The sequence below is a fragment of the Hypanus sabinus genome, chromosome 11 (assembly GCF_030144855.1).
Source record: "Hypanus sabinus isolate sHypSab1 chromosome 11, sHypSab1.hap1, whole genome shotgun sequence".
NCBI lineage: Eukaryota > Metazoa > Chordata > Chondrichthyes > Myliobatiformes > Dasyatidae > Hypanus > Hypanus sabinus.
In genome coordinates, this window is record NC_082716.1 from 67670711 (window position 1) to 67690074 (window position 19364).

Genomic DNA, 19364 nt, shown 5'->3' on the forward strand with positions numbered 1-19364 from the left:
AACTTGGCAACTCCAGGATGTTAAACATTGTTTTTACGTCATTCCTGTGTAGCTCTGGTTTTATGTTTGGGGTCATTATCTTGTTGGAAAACAAATCTTCCCCCAAGTCACAGTTCTCTTGCAACTGCATCCGGTTTACCCTCTACTTTCATAAGTCTTCCAGGGCCTCCTGTGGAGCATAATACGGCCACCACCATGCTACACAGTAGGGATGGTGTGTTTTTTGATGATGTGCAATGTTTGGCTAATGCCAGACATAGTGTTTAATCTGATGGTAAAAAAGCTCAATTTTGGTTTCATCAGACCATAGAACCCTTTTTTCCAGCTGACTCAGAGTTTGTCACGTGCCTTCTGGTAAATTCTAGCTGAGATTTCATGCGAGTGTTTTTTTTTTCTCCAGCAGTCGCTCTCTCTCTGCCACTTTGCCATAGAGCTGTGACTGGTGAAGCACCGGGGAAACAGTGTTGTGTGCTCAGTCTCTCCCACCTCAGCCACTGAAGCTTATAACTCCTCCAGAGTTCTCATAGGTCTCTTGTCCCCAGCTCCTGACTTGTCCTTTTCAATAACCTTGTCGCAGAGTTGCTTGGACTGTTCTTTTGTCTTCATGGTGTAATTTTGACAGCATACTTACTCACCAGCAGCAGCTGAACCTTCCAGGTACAGGTGTACTTTTACTACAATCAATTGAAACACCTTGACTGCACGCTGGTCTCCTAAAACAGATCTCCATTTAGCTAATATGTGACTTCTAAAACCAATTGGCTGCACCAGTGATGATATGGTGTATCATAATAAGGGGGTGAAAACTTATTAATATCAATTATTTTGTGTTCTATATTTGTAATTTAGATCACTTTGTTGAGATCTGTTTTCACTTTGACATGGAAAAAGTCTTTTTCTGTTGGAAAAAAAAGCCAGAATAAATCCTCTGTGATTCAATGTTGTAAAACAATAAACCAGGAAAACTTTCAGTGGTGGGGGTGAATAATTTTAACAGGCATTGTATATGATAGGAAAAGGCAGTATCAAATAATATATGCAGTACTAGGTTACTAAAGGGTCGGTTGAAACATTCATAGTACATGGAACAACTTGTGGCGCTGCTGCCTCACAGCTGCAGCAATCCAGATTCAATTCTGATCTTAGGTGCTCTGGGGGGGGGTTTGCATACTCGTTGTCCAGCTGCATGGGTTTCCAACCCATATCCCAAAAATGAGAGTATCGTTAGGTTAATTGTAGCATGTAGATGAGTGGTAGACATTGGATATGGGATGGGGAAAAAGGGAGATAAATTAGTGGGAATGTGGAGAGAGTGAATTAGAGTAGGATTAGTAAAATGGGTGCTTGATGACCCAGTGGACTGAAGGCCATGTTTCTATACTGCGTCTCTCTATGACAACTCACTAAAATGGTGCGAGAAGCTTCCGTGTTTATTCATAATTAACATGAAATCTTTTACATTCAAGTGAGAAATTTAGGGCTGCAGTCATTCCACCTTCTTTAATTCAGCACTTAAATATCAGTGTGGATCTTGTATGCAAGTTTTGAAATGGGTCTCAGTCCAACAATTTTCAGACTGACAGGTACCACACCTCCACAATGATAAATATCTGGAAAGGAACTAACAGTACAAGTACTGATTTGAAAAAATCCTTTTGTAGAACATAGCGTTCCTTAGTATATGAAGAAAAACTAAAGCAGTCTGAAGATAGCTTATATAAGTTAGGCATAATTGGATGTGACATAGACTAAGCATATAAGAATTCTGCACAGCTATATTTATAATTATGGTAAAGAAAGTTACTGTGAGATGAATTGATTACAATATTCAATAGAGTGCTTCGTATGTATAATGTATACTGTTCTGTGTGTGTTTATGATATTCTATTATACTATTTCTATCAAAAAGACTACAGTAATTCATTCGAATGATTTCAAAATGCAACAACTAAACAGGAGAACATTTGACATGTTTATAATCACTTGTAATTAAACTGAATTTTCAGAATCAGGTTTATTATTACTGGGATGTGTCATGAAATTTGTTATCTTAGCAGCAGCAGTTCAATGCAATACATAATATAGTACAGATGAATAAAAATAATAATGTCAATCAATTACAGTATATGTATATTGAATAGATTAAAAATCGTGCAAAAACAGAAATATATACTAAAAAAGTGAGGTAGTGTCCAAGGGTTCAATGTCCATTTGAGAATTGGATGGCAGAGGGGAAGAAGCTGTTCCTGAATCACTGAGTGTGTGCCTTCAGGCTTCTGTATCTCCTACCTGATGGTAACAGTGAGAAAAGGGCATGGAGGTCCTTAATAATGGATGCTGTCTTTCTGAGACACCGCTCCTTGAAGTTGTCCTGGGTACTTTGTATTACATTCATGTAATAATTAAACTAATTATTACATACAAAATGCTTTTATAATTAATATATTTCAAGCTGTCTTGATATTTGAGATAAATTTACCAGGTGGAGCATTCACATTATGAATGTACAGGACCAAAACTTAAACAAGTTTACATGACTGGCTGTAAGTACACAGCAAACAAGGGTCTCGGCTTGAAATGTTGACTGTACTCTTCTATAGTTATTGACTGGCCTGCTGAGCTCCTCCAGGATCTTGTGTATGTTGCTTGGAGTTCCAGCATCTGCAGATTTTCTGTTTGTCTTTATTATCTGAATATTTTAGTTTCAGTTTAAAACATGTTAAACACTGAACATTTCATCACACACAGAATGACTCTCATTACCATTAACCATAAGAATTAAAGGCAGTCTGCTGAAATCTTAGTTTCATAAGCTGCCTTTTCTACCTTTAGCTCCTGATTGCTCTGGTCTTTGTCTTTTGGCACAAATACGTCTTTAAATTCCATTGAGCTGCACCATTAACAATTAAGTTCTACTAACATATCTACTGCAGCAACCATTTAAATTGGAGGTATTACATAGTAAAGGTTTTGTAAATGAATGGCTTAAGAAGAGGGCAGCTGAAGCATGACTTAGATAAGCTCATATTTATTGCTAATTTTGGATGCAGGGCAGTGGAGTTTGGGACAGGGATTTAGTTAAATCGGGATGTGGAGTCAGAGCCTCTATAATGAATATAACTGAAAAATATAGAGCAAATGTAAATTTCAAGATGAACAGTAAGGTCATTCCAGGTTCATACTTAAAAAGCAAACAGTTTAATAATTAAAACATTTCTATTTTTTTTCCCTTAAGTTTAATAGCGTTTTTCTCCATACCAATATAATCCACGCCGAGGTTTTTGCAGGACTCCAAACATGCTGCTTTGGTTGCACCATAGCCATAATCCCCTGGCCAAAGCTTTGTTGTTATCCAGAGGTTCTCATGATTTACACCACTCTCTTCGATTGCCTTCTTCAGATACGATTCACAGCCATATCTTTTTGCAGTGTCAATATGACGAATGCCACATTCTTTTAGGGCATACACAACTGAAGAGTGGGAATAACCTCCCTGATGTGATGTGCCTGAAAGAAACACAAGTTAAAAATAATAGAGCTGAACTGGTTTCTAATGGCTAAGGTCTCAAGAAGCTAGAGTTAAATCAGGTAGTTGAAGGATATTTAATTGCCATTGCTTACATATTTTTGATCTGATTATTCTCATGTCATGATATATTTACAGATTAAATACAACTCCTTAAAGAGAGATTTTTTTTGCATACAAGCATTTTGATCATTAACCCATTGTTTAGATTGTGACACTGGAAGCCCTCTGTTGGCTGAAGTCAACCATGGATGTTGTATCCTAGCTGTCTATGTGATATGCAAGCCAGGGCCAGACTATAAGAGCAAGCTGTTGCCCATGCAGCAGGCTCCCCCTCTCCATGCAGCTGATGAATCCAAAAAAATGACAGAGACCCATGCAGTTTGGCATCAGCGGCATTGCAGGAGTTGCCAGTCAACATTGAACTCAATGTAGAACTGCCTCTGGGACTCCAGCTCTGGATTCCTCCCACCCACCCCCACCCCCCTCGGGATTTACTCCTGAAGCCTTCCCCATGAGTGGGTATAATCACAGGCTAGCAGAGGTTCAAGGTCAGTTTTCCTTCTCCTAGATGAGCTGCCAACTACAGCTGACAAGCCCCATCTGCCCAAAGTCTGTACCGTTATGACAATGGAAACCAGTGTATAAAGAGGTCTGCAAAGTCTCCATGAGTCCAGCAATTTGTTCTCCATGCACTGCTGAATTACTACCCTAGAGAAGCAGTCCTGGCACACTTAAGCAGAAATGTCATCCACTATCAAAGTGACAGCATTTATATACCACACCTGCTGATCCACCAGTACCCTTGCCATGGCCTGCCATCCAGCCCAGACTATTGATCATGAAACTTGGGAATCAGAATCAGGTTTATTGTCACTGACAAAAATGGTGACATTTGTTGTTTTGCACAAAAGAGCAAAGTGAGGTAATGTTCACGGACCATTCAGAAATCTGATAACAAAAGGGAAGAAGCTGTTCCCAAAATGTCAAGTGTGGGTCTTTAGGCTCCAGTACTTCCTATCTGGTGGCAGCAATGAGAAGAAGGCATTCCCAGATGGTGAGCAGCCCAAATCTGGGTCTTCCAGGACTTAAGGGCTAGAGCTGTATAAGCTTGTCTTCTCAGCCCGTTTGCAATCTCCTCCACTGACCGTCATCAGCCTTCCAGTGGCATTGAGTGAGAGCAGTAAACAAATAGAATACATGGGAGTGATCAGTTGATTTTAACTGGTGTTGATATTCAAATTTATTTTGGAATACTCAGCACTTTATTTAATGGATTCTGTCTAGCAATAAAAGGAATGTTTACTTTTTCAGACTGCTGTACAATCTGAGAATTTGGCCACAGACAGTGGGCCTGAAAAGGCCTGTGACTTCTCCACCTCCCTGCATTGAGCTGAACAGCTTGGTTCTCATTTGGCTGATGACAAGGGCCAAATCCTAATGATTGCTCGAGTTGGGAACTGGGATTTTAAGTCCATATTGTGCACCCATTCTCATCAATGCCCTTCCTAAAATGGTAGACAATATTAAATGTGTGATATATAAACACGTGTACATACATACATGAGATATGAAGCGGGGGGGGGGGGGTGGGAAGACATCACCCAGATTATGACTTAGATGGGCAAAGTTTGTGCAAAATTGTTTGGCAGTAAATTGACAAAGAAATAATTTCTAAAATTAATTTCAATCTATAATCATAGAATGATTGTAGTATTTTTGTAACTACAATGACACAGCTAAAAGAGCTTTTGCTTCACAACTCCAGTGATGTGGTTCAATCGTAACATCCAATGCAGTCTACACAAATCTTACACTTTTACTAAGTGGCCAAATGTGTTTCCTCCAGGTGCACTGGTTTCCTCCCATAAAGAATGAATGGGCCATAGATTTATTGGCCTCCACAAATTACCTTTAATATTCAGGTGAGTGGTTGAATCAGGGAAAAGTTGGGAATGTGGGGAAAATATAGCTGGATTTGCTTGATGGTTAGCCTGGACTGAGTGGACCTAAAGGCCTGTTTCTGAGAAGTAAATGACAAATTAATCTTAAACTGTAACATATATGGGCACAACCATTATAAGTAGATACTCATCTCAGTATTTTTCTTCTGAGAGCCATACCAAAAACTCTGCTAAATCAACATGACCCTACAAGAAATAATTTTCCAGTCTTAACTTTTGTATAGCATATGTTAATTTTCTGGCAAGGTACAGACATGTTTCTTCTAAGCTTACTCTTAGGTAAACAGGTCAGAATTGAATTACTGCTTGGGCTGGAAACTTTATAAATTGGAATGTGCTTGTCAAACTGGAAGTACACAGTGCTGTAAAATAGATTTGCATCTGGAACATGAAGTGGACCATCTGCATTCACAGACATCTCTTTTGTTAAAGACTGAATGCCTTGTTCTCCTAAGAACAGAAGAAACAGGAACAGAGTAGACCATTTGGATCTTTGAGCCTGCTCCATTATTCATTAATATCATGACTGAACAGACACCCCAGGATCATTTTCCATAACTGTACTCATGTCCTTTGACTCCCTTAAACTCTAAAAATCTATCAATCTCGGTTTTGAACAAACACAAAGATACAACTTCCATACCCTGCTGGGAAAGAGTATGCCAACTGCTCACTATGCTTTTGAAGAAATTTCTCCTCATCTCCGTCCTTAATTGGTTACCACTTATTCTCTCTGTTCATCCCCTGTACTGAACTCCTCAATCAGAGAAATCATCCTCCCCATACTAACCCGTCAAGCTCTTTCAGAATTATGCAGATTTCAATCTCTTCTCGTGCTGTGAAACTCTAAAAAAAATACACCCCACGTTTACTCAGTTTCTCTCCTTATGGAGTATGTGCCACTCCTGAAATCTGTTCAGCAAATCTAAGTTATTCTTCCTCTATGGCATTTAAATCCTTTCTTAGGTAAAGTGACCAAAGCTGTACAAAATAAACCGTACTCTTTCAAACCTTTATCAATTTTGTAGTCCTCTAAAACTACCTCAATCCTCAGATCTACTGTTATATTTGGCAATTTTATAATGACAATACAATTATACCCACTTACTTCAATTTGTGTCATCAATTAATTTACCTCACTGAACTCTACAATCATTCAGATACAGTGCCTTTAATTTTGCCACTGTAACATTGTTTCTGTACTTTAACCCACTCTGCTGCTCAGTTTTGTTTTGCTATCTATTTATTTCACTTACTGCCTTTCTAACTTCTTCGTCACTTCCTCCTTTCTCCTGAATTGTCTCGGAGGTTCCCGTCGCTCTGCCATCATGCATATGAACTCTGACAGCCATATTTCATGACAGAATTGAATGTTTTCTCAGTAAGAAAATTTATAATACCAACCAAAACCTAACATTTTGTGTTAGGCTTTCTCCCATATCCTCGCAAGATGGAAGCCCACATTAATATGCTTGCCCATCACCCTTGCTTTCATTGACATATACTGACTACTGATCTCTCTAACTGATTTAATTCAAAATAATCTTTTCATTTACAACCATTTACTCTATTCTCAGTCTCTGTTTGTCCTATAGTTGGTCCTGGAAACCATCTATTGACAATGGTAATGTGTATAACCTTTCTGTCTGTTGCTCAAACAATTTTACTCAATATTTCTTCTGAATTAATATAACCAACTCTTCTTTCCTGCATACACTCTTAAAAACCATTATCAAGGCACCAGATTCAGAGGAAGCTATTGCTCACTTCTCCTATTCTATTTCTAACTCACAATCTATCTTCACTAACTTGTAAATCAACATCAAACTTTTCTATAGCAACCCTAAAATGTTGAACTGGATTTCATCCTCGATTCACTATATGACCAATACTAATGAAAATTCAATCGTTATTAATTCTTTGTACAATATACAGTGATTTAAGTTAGCATGAAATAAGGAAGGTGAACTGTTTTTTAAAAAAAGTCTGGTTACACATTTGGGATGGAAAAGCGGAATGCCTTTACAGGCAACACAGTAGTGTACTTGTTGGGACAATTAATGAATGCGCATTTAATGCAGTCACTTTATAAAAGGCATTGTAGAACACACACAGGCAAAAGCCATTGCAAATTTGCTGCCAACTCACGAATCATTTCTTTTCAGCTGATTCTTTCCCACCGTTGTCTAAAGCATTTCCCATTACCAAACAAATTGTTTTCAGATGCTATGTTCCACACAGCTTCCTTAGAAACCATTTATTTTATATAAGGAATTGTAGCCCTCTTCAATAGAAACTCCAGCTGTGAAAATGATGCATTTCTGGCATATATTATACCACATTAATAGGGTTCATCAAACCTTTTCTCTCTGAAAAATATCTTGTGACCGATTCCTAGCTGTTATAGGATGCAAAAAAATGGTTGGAAATATTTGTATAAATTTCTGCCAACAATTTAATTGTAAACATTAAACAATATCTACTGTTATTATCAGGTGTTTATGAAAAATACAGAGCTCAAGAATTAGGTTCTAACAAAGGGAGCTTCCTGATGTATATCTGAGCACTGGTTCAAGAAGAAAACTTCATGATTTTAAATCACAAGCTAGTTTTTGAAAAGTGTTAAAATTTTCCTTCATAAAAAGACATTTGCATTTTTCATACAATTTTAAGATCAGATATGCTCAATAAAACCTGCTCAAATAATTTTCGAAATGCAGTTCAGTGGTTTCTGTAGGTCATGCAGAAAAGGTTGGACCTACAAAATTGTTCTTCATTTCAGACTTTGCTTTGTCTCCTCGAAGTATCACCGAGGAGTATCGAACAAAAGCCTATCCAACTCGCTGATAGAAACCAGAGGTCAGTGTGGCTGTGACCAATTCAAAATGGAACGAAAAGAATGCAAAGCTTTTCAAAGCGATTCACAACATTCACCAAGAACAAAAAGGCTTTCACATTGGATCAGAGCCTAGATTTGTTGCTATTTTTTTCCACAAAATGTGGCCTCCAAGAACAGCATGACAGACAGCATCTAACAGAATATTCTGTAAAACAATGCTAACAAAGCAAAAAAAAGTTCTCCAAGAGAACTGGCAATGATAAAAAAAAACTGTCTAAGATGAACCAGTGTGTCTTGAAGTAGTAGAAAAAAATACCAAGTTTTACAAGAGAAATGTTCTGTTTCTTTGCAGACAATGAAGAATAGCTTTCACAATTTGATTCCTCCACAGCGTTAGCATACAGATGATTTCTGAAGTTTACGAGAAAACAAAAATAGGCATTTACAAAGTCTCCTTGAAATTTTAACTAATTGCACGAAGATAACAAATGTAATAACCATTTTATGTTTTTGCCTTTTGTTTTTCATTTTTACATTCTGAGATCTGCCAGTACAGCATTATTTGCTCCCATACCATATAAAGACAGCTACTAAAGTACAATTCTATGAGCACCAGCTATCTGCATCAGGCTGCAAAACTGTCTGGTATGGAGGGGCTACTGCAGAAGGTTGTAAGTCTAGTCAGCTCCATGTTGGGCACTAGCCTACAAAGTATCCAGGACATCTTTAGGGAGTGATGTCTCAGAAAGGCAGCGTCCATTATTAAGGACCTCCAGCACCCAGGGTATGCCCTTTTCTCACTGTTACCATCAGGAAGGAGATACCGAAGCCTGAAGGCACACACTCAGCGATTCAGGAACAGCTTCTTCCTCTCTACCATCTGATTCCTAAATGGACATTGAAGCTTCAGATACCACCTCACTTTTCTAATATACAGTATTTCTGTTTATTAAAAATCTATTTTAAAATCTATTAAATATACATAATTGATTTACTTGTTTATGTATTATGTTTTATTTTATTTATTATTATTTTCTCTCTCTGATAGATTATGTATTGCATTGAACTGCTGTTGCTAAGTTAACAAATTTCACGTCACATATTGGTGATAATAAACCTGATTCTGATTTTTTCTTTAAACATTACGTTCATCATACAATCCTGCTTTTTCTTTAAATTAGAGCACCCATTTCAAATAGTTGGTTACTAACTGAAATCCCACACAGATCTTTCCCCCTTCTCCTTCCATCAATCATACACAAGAGGGATTGTATTTTCATCCATCAGCCAAAGTATTAAAGACTTTAAAAACTGTGCTCCTTGATTCTTAAAGAAATTTACAATCAATTTATGATACCATGAAGTATACATGATAAATAGTTTGATTCTGATTTTTTCTCAAAATCCAAGACGATAGTACTATTGGTGCAAAGGTCTTGTCTAATATTTCCATAAGAAAATTAGACAAATATTAGAAAACAAAATAATGTTTTCTATTGACAAATATGAGTGCAGGATGGCACCAAGTTAAACATTACCATTGTATCTGCTTCCACCGCTTTCCCAGGTGTTATATATGTGGGTTATGACCAAAGGAAAAAGTGGCTGGAGTCGCTTAGCACTACAGTACATAGGAGAGTCAAAAACTTCCTTAAATACAATATACAAACAATATATACACATTTACACATCCCCTTACTAAAATAAATAGAATATTCCACCATGTATGGCAGGAAAGACATCGTAAAGTCAACTTGAGCACATCAGCTTTGTTTAGAGCCCATTAGGAGAATATACTGGAGAAGACATTGTAGTGTGTACACTCAGTGCAACAACAGCAGAATGGTAAGAGTGTGTGTGTGAGTGTGTGAGTGTGTGAGTGTGTGAGTGTGTGAGTGTGTGAGTGTGTGAGTGTGTGAGTGTGTGAGTGTGTGAGTGTGTGAGTGTGTGAGTGTGTGAGTGTGTGAGTGTGTGAGTGTGTGAGTGTGTGAGTGTGTGTGTGTGTGTGTAAGGACTGCGTATACTGAATGCTCTCCATCACATTACCACCCTCCTCTCCTATGGTGGCAATGTTCAACCGAAACAGGGTAGTCTGCAGAAACACTTCCTTTCCCTGCTTTATGGTGGGCACAGAATTTGATGGGTTGGAGCTCCAGGTACCACTGTGTCACTCTAGCATTACGGTCCTTCATTGTCTGATTCCACGTCAATGCCCTGTGGTCTGTGTAAAGACCTCCCTACCAAGAAGGTAGTACCAGATGCTGTCAAGGGCACACTTAATGGCCAGGCACTCGTATTTCAATGGTGCAATACCTGGCTTCAGTTTTCAGCCCAGGTAAAGGACAGGTCACTCTTCTCTAGGTTCTCCCTGGGACAACAGCACTTCATTGCCTACTCTTGAGACATCCACCTGGACAAGGAACTATTTGTCAAAGTCTAGGCTCTGAAGGACAGGTGAAGAACATATCTGAGCTTTAAGGGCTTGAAAAGCATTTTTGCAGTCACTTGTCCACCTCAGTGGATTGCCTATAAGCTTCCCAGTAACAACAGTTGGAGGTGCAGCCAGAGTGGCAAACTGGGGAATGAATCTACAATACCACCAGACCAAGGAAGGACTTCACTTCCTTCTTAAGGTCAGGATATCAAGGACTGTAACGGATCAGCTCCACTTTGTCCACCTGTGTTTGAACCTCTCCGTGTCCAAGCTGGGAGTCAAGGTATCTGGTTTCCCTTCTTGCCCACTCACATTTTTGTAGATTGAGGGCAAGACTGGCAACATGAATATTCCCCAGGACACTGCGCAGATGGTCCAGGTGCTCTGACAACCACATCATCTAGATAGGCAGCACTGCAGTCCTCACAGCCTTGTAGCACCCAGTCCATCAGCTGCTGGGAGGCACCATGAAGACCAATGGACATCATGGTAAATCAAAACAGACCCAGGGGTGTGCAGAAGGCAGTAAGAGGTTTTGATTGGCCAAACAGGGGAACCTGCCATTAACCATTACTAAGATCCAGTGTAATAACGTTACTATCCCCGTCTAACCCTTTCTGGTAGGTCATCAATGCACGGCATAAGATAAGCATCAAATAAAGAAATGGCATCCAGCTTCTGGAAATCAATGTATACCCTCACGATGCCATCCTTCTTGGGGTTGATAAGGATGGAACTGCTCCACTCATTACAGTATTTGAAGATTCAATGACTCCCAGCTCTGAATCTCATCCTTCAGTGCCCCCACAGGTTGCTCTGGTGCTCTGTAGCAGTGTTGGTGTACTGAATCCTGACCAGGTCTAATCTCAGTGGAATGTTGTAGGACCTTTGTCAGTCCTGGTCTCAGCTGGAACAGCTGTGAAAAGTCAGTAAGCACCTTCTGCAGCTCCAATGAGATGGGAGAGGTCAACCTTCCCAGGCCTCCACCACCAATGGGTACATCATCTATACAAATATCAACATATATAGCAGAACCAGCATATTTCTCATGGCACCATTGCTGGTGTGACTTCTAGGATTTTTGGTTTCTCCCTCACAAAAACTAGCATTCAAGTCTGGCAGAGATTGTAACCCAGCCATGGCTTTGGTTTTAGCACGAGTCATGCCAAGAGCATGAAAGAGCATGATCTACTCCTGGATTAATAGATGAATGTGATTGACTATTCCTCTCCCTCAGCAACTCATGTGACACAGGCAAATCTCTCCCCAGAATCAAGTCAACTGGTAGTTTCTCCAGCACCACACACCTTCATCAAGTACCTATGGCCATTCAGCTCAATAGTGAGTTCTGCCAGTGGCTCAGACCACAGACACGTTGGATAGGTGTTTGGTGACTATAGTCAACACCAAAGGCAGGGGCAGATTTAATAAAATCTTTTTATTAAGATTTTTCTTAATAAATGACAGTGAACTTCCATAATCTAAAGAGCTTAAACAGGTTTTCCATTAACTGACTATTATAAACATGTGCTCATTCTCCTCACATTCTTCTTCTTTTTTATTACTATATTCACAATCATTACAGTCATTGTCACATTCTCCCTCTTGGTACCTAGCACATACCCAACAATTTGGGCTTCTTGAGAGGACATACAGAGGACTTGTGATCTGGCTGCTGACAATGTAAAATAAAGTCTTAGAAGCAACTATCAAAGGTTCTTAGCCCTTGTTTCTCCCACTATCCAATTCTGCAGTTACCCTGAGAGTCCCTTGAAGTGTTAAGAGTCTTTGTTGCTTTGAAATAATGGCTGCGATGACACCCCCTTGCAAGCACTGAGGCACTGCAGGGCACGTCAGGCCATAATAAGTCCATCTGCTGGCTCATGCTCTCAGATCCTTGTTCTCACATCTGCAGGAAGAACCCACAGTCGAAGCTCCAGAACAAAGGCCTCATCAATCTCCTCCTTGTACTTGTACTCTGGTCGAACCTATTGGTAGTAAAGACCCTTCAGGTGATGATACATCTCAGTGGGCAACTCTCATCGTGGTAGGGTGCTGGAATGGAAGTGTTGACTATAGGTTTCAGTCGCGATATCAAATTTAGCCAGCAACACCTCCTATAGGTCAGGATAGCTGTTGGAAATTTCTTCATCCATTACAGCATAGGCTTCAAGAGCGTTACCAGTCAGTAGTGGCACTAGCTTGAAGACCCACTCCTCCCCATTGCCATATGTGGGCCATCATCTGGAATCTGAGGAGAGAGTTCGTAATATCATCACCTTGTTGGTGAGACACCACCTTGGCGCCCTTCTGCAGGTTTTGCAGCTCCTTTCTAAAAGCATTATCTCTCCTCTGCTAGGCAGACAAAATAAGTCTCTGAACAGATTTTCCAGAGTGGGTTCGGAGGTGGTGCCACTTGAAGGCCCTTCTGCTTCTGGCCTGAGTTTGGTCCTGGGCTGAAGTTCTTCATCCGCTGAGATCTCTGTTGCTCCCCAGGCATCTGCTTCATTTTTAGTCTCAGGGGTTTCCTGACTTGGGCCGTAATCCCACTCTTGTCCAAGTTGAACACAACCTTTTGCAACTGGCCATCCCACTGCTGCCACCATTGGGTTAGATATGAGAGTTATGACTGAAGAAAAAATGGTTGGAGTTGCTTAGCACTTCAGTACATGGGTATTTGTTAGGTGCATCAAATAAAAAACTTACAAAAGTTGGTGAAAATAATGAAAACTGCCAATATTTACCAAAAGTTATCAACCAGAAAACACAATAATAGTTCCATACTATTTTGTCCAGTGTAAACTCCGGCAGCTCCAATCTCCCTCTCCTAATGGAAGCAATGAGTCCCGCTTTTTTTTTAAAAAAATAAAGGCACCAGGACATACCATCATTAACTACCCACAAAGTTAACTTCAGGCTACACATGAATTCGAATATGATGCAGCCCACAATGAAGTTACAATCACATAAACAGAAGTATTTACCTTAAATACAGTACACAAACAATATTTACACATTTAAACATCCCCTTACCAAAGAAATGGAATGTTCCACTGTGTACGGTGGGAAAGGCATCATAAATCCACCTTGAGCACATCAGCTCTGTTTAGAGCCCATCGTGAGAATATACTGAAAGAAGACATTGAGTTATGTACACTCAGCACAATGACAACAGAATGACAAGGCAATGTTCAAATGTGTAAATGTATTGAATTGAATGGATTTTTACTTATATCCTTCATATACATGAGGAGTAAAATCCTTTGTGTTACGTTTCATCTAAATATGGAATTTATACTAATTTATTATAAATTAGTATGTACAACAGGACAGTCAATATAACATAGAAATACAGTTGTGGCAGCATGAATTAATCAGTCTGATGGCCTAATGGAAGAAGCTGTCTCAGAGCCTGTTGGTCCTAGCTTTTATGCTGCAATACCATTTCCCGGATGGCAGCAAATGGAATAGTTTGTGGTTGGTGTGACTCAGGTCCCCAGTGATTCTTCAGGCCCCTTTTACACACCTGTCTTTGTAAATGTGCAGAATAGTGGGAAGTTCACATCTACAGATGAGCTGGACTGTCTGCACCACTCTTTGCAGAGTCATGCGATTGAGGGAAGTACAGTTCCCATACCTGGCAGTGATGCAGCCAGTCAGGATGCTCTCAACTATGCCCCTGTAGAAAGTTCTTAGGACTTGGAAGCCCATATCGAACTTCTTCAAAAGTCTGAGGTGAAAGAGGCGCTGTTGTGCCTTTTTCACCACACAGCTGGTATGTACAGACCACGTGAGATCTTCAGTGAAGTTTACGCAGAAGAACTTAAAGCTGTTCACCCTCTCAACCCCAGATCCATTGATGTCAATAGGGGTTAGCCTGTCTCCATTCCTCCCATAGTCCACAACCAGCTCCTTTGTTTTTGCGAAATTGAGGGAGAGGTTGTTTTCTTGACACCACTGTGTGTCAAGGTGATGTCTTCTTCTTTGTAGGATGCCTCATTATTATTTGAGATTAGGCCACTCAGCATAGCATCATCTGCAAATTTAATTAACAGATTGTGCTGTGGGTGGTGACAGTCATTTGTATACAGAGAGTAAAGGAGGGGGCTTAGGACATACCTCTGAAGGGCACCTATTTTGAGGGTCAGAGGTGAGGGAGCCCAGTCTTATCACATTCCAGCAATTTAACAGGAAGCCCAGGATCCAGGATGAAGGCCAAGGTCTCCGAGCTTCTTGTTGAGCCTGGAGGGAATTATGGTGTTGAATGTAGACCAAGAATAGCATTTTCAACTAACCATTCTTCTCCTCCAGATGTGCAAGGACAGTGTGTAGAGCTGTGGCTTGCGTCATTGAAGGTTTTGTCGGGGGTCCAGTGTGGGTGGTAGCATGCTGCAGATGTAGTCCTTGACCAGCCTCTCAAAGTTAAGTTAAGTTAGTTGAAGTCTGTCTAGGCTTCTAGGCTCATCAGGCCAATGAAACGACTGGGAGTATGAGAGTTCCCTTACCCCCGCCCCAAGGACACAAGGTAAACCTAGAGCAACATGTGGTTAAGGACACACTGCCTCGGCTGGGGCTTGATCTCAAAACCTTCAGATCGTTAGTCCAACGCCTTAACCACTTGGCCATGTGCCACACAGCCTCTCTAAGCATTTGCTTATTAATGAGTTAAGTGCGATAGCACACCAGTTGTTCAGGCATATTACCTTGGTCTCTTTTGGTACGGGAAAAATGGTGCCAGTTGTAAGGAGTGCTCTCTGTAATGGCAGGCAATGTTCCTGGAATCTACTACTGTCTGTGTAAAATAAAAACTTGCCTTGTAAATTTGCTTTAAACTTTCCTCCTCTCACCTTAAAACTTTGCCCTCCTGGTAATGGTCTCTGACTAACTACCCTATCTATGCCTCACAATATATTTTTATAAATTTCCATCAGATTACTCCTCAAGCTCTGGTACTCCAGAGAAGATGTTCCAAGTTTGTTCATGTGATGACAAAGTGATGACAAGAACTGCATGCAAAATTCCAAATGTGATCTAACCAAAGTTTGAGTACAGGAAGGGGACAGAGAGCTTAGTAACATGCTGTCAGGACAATCACCTTTCCCTCAATGTCAGAAAAACAAAATAGCTGGTCATTGACTTCAAAAACTTGGGCGGTGTACATGCTCTTCTCTACATTAATGTTCAAGTTGAGAGTTTGAAGTTACTAGGAGTGAACATCCTTCTCCAACCACATTGACACCATTACCAAGAAAGCTCACTAGTGTCTTTACTTCCTCAAAAGGGTAAGAAAATTTGGCATGCCCCTGTTGACCCTTACTGATTTTTATTAATGAATCTTCAAAAGCATCTTATCTCTATACATTAATGGCTTGATGTGACAAATGCATTGCATATGATTGCAAGGAACTGCAGAGAGCAGTGGACACAGTACAGCACATCACAGGTACCAGCCTTCCCTCCATGGACTGTCTATACTTCTTGCTGCCTCATAATCAAAGACCACACCAACCCAGGACATTCTCTCTTCTGCCCTCTTCCACCGGGCAGAAGATACAAAAGCCTGAAAGCACTTACCACCAAAATAAAGGACAGCTTCTACCATGCTGTTATAAGACTATTAAATAGTTACCTAGTATAACGAAATTAGTTTTTGACTTCACAATGTACAATCTGCCTTATGACCTTGCTCAATGTTTACCTGCACTTTCTCTGTAGCCTTATTCTGCATTGTTAGTGTTTTACATTGTACCACATTAATGTGTAATGACTTAAACAGTTTGAACAGTATGCAAGACAAGCTTTTCACCGTATCTTGGGATATGACAATAATTGAGATTGAGGGGATTGAGAGCTTCATGTTACTAGGAGCAAACATCACCAATTGCCTGTCCTGGTCCAGCCACCTTGATAGCACAGCCTGGAAAGCTCACTAGGTAGCAATTTTAGTATTCATTTCATGAGGACTAGAATATAAAAAACAAGGATATAATGCTGAGACTTTATAAGGTACTAGTCAGACTGCATTTGGAGTATTGTGAGCAGTTTTGTGCCCATATCAGAGAGGATTTATTGGCACTGGAGAGGGTCTAGAGGAGGTTGTTGAGAATTATCCTGCAAATGAAAAGGTTAATGTATGAGGAGTGTTTGATAGTTCTGGGGCTGTACTCACCGGAATTTAGAAGTGGGTGTGGTGGTCTTATTGAAAGCTACTGAATATTGAAAGTCCTGGACAGTGGAAGTGGAGAGGATATTTCCAATACTGCGAGAGTCTAGGACCAGAGGGCTTAGCCTCAGAATAGAAGGACATCCCTTTGGAACAGAGATGAGGAGAAATTTCTTTAGTCAGAGGGTGGTGAATCTGTGGAAGTCATTGCCACAGACGACTCTGGAGGCCAAGTCATTAGGTATATTTAAAGTGATAGTTGATAGGCTCTTGATTAACATGCATGACAACTTACAGGGAGAAAGCAAAATGGAGTTGAGAGGGCACATAAATCATCCATGATCGAAAGGTGCAGCAGCCTCAATGTGCCGAAAGGCCTAATTCTGCTCCTATGTCTTACCGTCTAATAAACCATATCCAATTCTACTGTTGCAACTTAACTTCCTGACTTATATACTCTCAAGTTCAACATTATCATTCATCTGTACACATGTAAACTGCCAAACAAAACAACATTCCTCCAGACCAACACACACAAAATGCTGGAGGAACTCAGCAGGCCAGGCAGCATCTATGGAAAAAAAGCACAGGCCAAGACCCTTCGCCAGGACTGGAGAAAATAAGGCTGAGGAGTAGATTTGAAAGAACAGAGAAGGGAAGACAGAAATACCAGGCAACAGGTGAAACTTGGAGGGGGAGGGATGAAGTAAAGAGCTGGGAAATTGATTGGTGAAAGAGATAGAAGGCCCTGGAAGAAAGAGAAAAACTAGAAAATACTAGAATCAATGAGAAATTTGAGAAATCGATGTTCATGCCATCAGGTTGGAGGCAACCCAAACAGAATACAAGTTGTTGTTCCTCCAACCTAAATGTGACCTCATCACGATAGTGGAGGAGGCCATGGATGGATATATCGGAATGGGAATGGGAAGAGAAATTAAAATGGGTGGCCACTGGGAGATCCTGTTTGTTCTGGTGGTCGGGAGCATAGGTGCTCAGCAAAGCGGTCTTGTAATCTGCGTTGGGTCTCACCGATATACACGAGGCCTCACCGGGGAGCACCAAACACAGTACATAGCCCCAAAAGACTCACAGGTGAAGTGTCACCTCACCTGGAAGGACTATTTGGGGCCCTGAATGGTAGTGATGAAGGAGGTGTAGGGGCAGGTATAGCACTTGTTCTGCCTGTAAGGATAAGTGCCAGGAGGGAGATCAGTGAGGAGGGACGAATGGACAAGGGTGTCGCGTAGGGAGTGATTCCGGCAGAAAGCATAAAATGGGTGGGGGAGGGAGAGGGAAAGATGTGCTTGGTGGTGGGACCCTGTTGGAGATGGCAAAAGTTTCGGAGAATTATGTGCTGGATGGGGAGGCTAGTGGTATGTAGGTGAGGACAAGAGGAACCCTATCCCGGGTAGGTGGTGGGAGGATGGGTTAAGAGTAGACATGTGTGAAATGGAAGAGACGTGGTTGAGGACAGCATTAATGGTAGAGGAAGGAAACCTCTTTCTTTGAAAAAAGAAAGGCATCTCCTTCGTTCTAGAATGGAAAGCCCCATCCTGAGAGCAGATGCAGCACAGACAGAGGAGTTGAGAGAAGGGGATGGCGTTTTTATGAGTAACAGGGCGGGACAAGGGATAATCCAGGTAGCTGTGAGAGTTTGTTTGTTTATAATAGACATCAGTGGATAAGCTGTCTCTGGAGATAGAGACAGTGAGATCGAGAAAGAGAAGGGAAGTGTGGGAAATGGACCAGGTGAGTTTGAAGGAGAGTGGAAGCTGGAGGCAAAGTGGATGAAATTGACGAGTTCAGCATGGGTGCAGGAAACAGCACCAATGCAGTCGTCAATGTAGTGTAGTAAAAGAGTGGGACAGTCACCAGTGTAAGCTTGGAACAAAGACTGTTCCACGTAGCCGACAAACAGGCAGGCAAGGGACCCATGTGAGTGCCCATGGCTACCATGTTTATTTGAAGGAAGAGGGAGGAGCCAAAGAAGAAATTATTTAGAGTGAGGACAAGTTGAGGCAGAGGAGGGGAACTGTTTGGGTCTGGTGTCCAGGAAGAAATGGAGAGCTTTGAGGCCTTCTTGGTGGGGGATAGAGGTGTATAGGCACTGGACATTTATGTAAAAATAAGATGGTAGGGGCCAGAGAACCTGAAATCCTTGAAAAGAATGGATGTAGGTGGGAAGGGACTGAAGTGGGGGGTAAAACAGAGTTGAGGTATGCAGATACAAGTTCAGTGGGGCAGGAACAAGCTGAAACAATGGATCTACCTGGACAAGCGGGTTTATGGATTTTAGATTGGAGGTAGAAACAGGAGGTGTGAGGTGTGGGAACTATGAGGTTGGTGACAGTGGATGGGAGATCCCCAGAGTCAGTAAGGTTGGTGATAGTGTGGGAGACAATGGCCTGGTGTTCCTTAGTGGGGTCCTCTACAAG

General features: G+C 40.9%; 1 protein-coding gene across 12 annotated transcripts in view; it reads right to left on the reverse strand.

Annotated features, from left to right (window-relative positions):
• The window catches only part of zgc:110366 (uncharacterized protein LOC550476 homolog), a 147142-nt gene that overhangs the window by 99549 nt on the left and 28229 nt on the right, over positions 1 to 19364 (reverse strand). For 9 of the 12 annotated variants that reach the window (XR_009514795.1, XR_009514796.1, XR_009514798.1 and 6 more), the window contains exon 2: positions 3259 to 3507. Coding sequence is in view for 6 of the 12 variants with exons in the window: in XM_059984633.1 (XP_059840616.1) it covers positions 3259 to 3507 (249 nt within the window). In the remaining 6 variants the exon portion in view is untranslated. Of the gene's footprint in view, positions 1 to 3258; positions 3508 to 13796; positions 13893 to 15466; positions 15486 to 16932; positions 17276 to 19364 lie in introns of those variants that run through there. The other 3 variants (XM_059984632.1, XM_059984631.1, XM_059984630.1) reach the window with 3 other exon arrangements.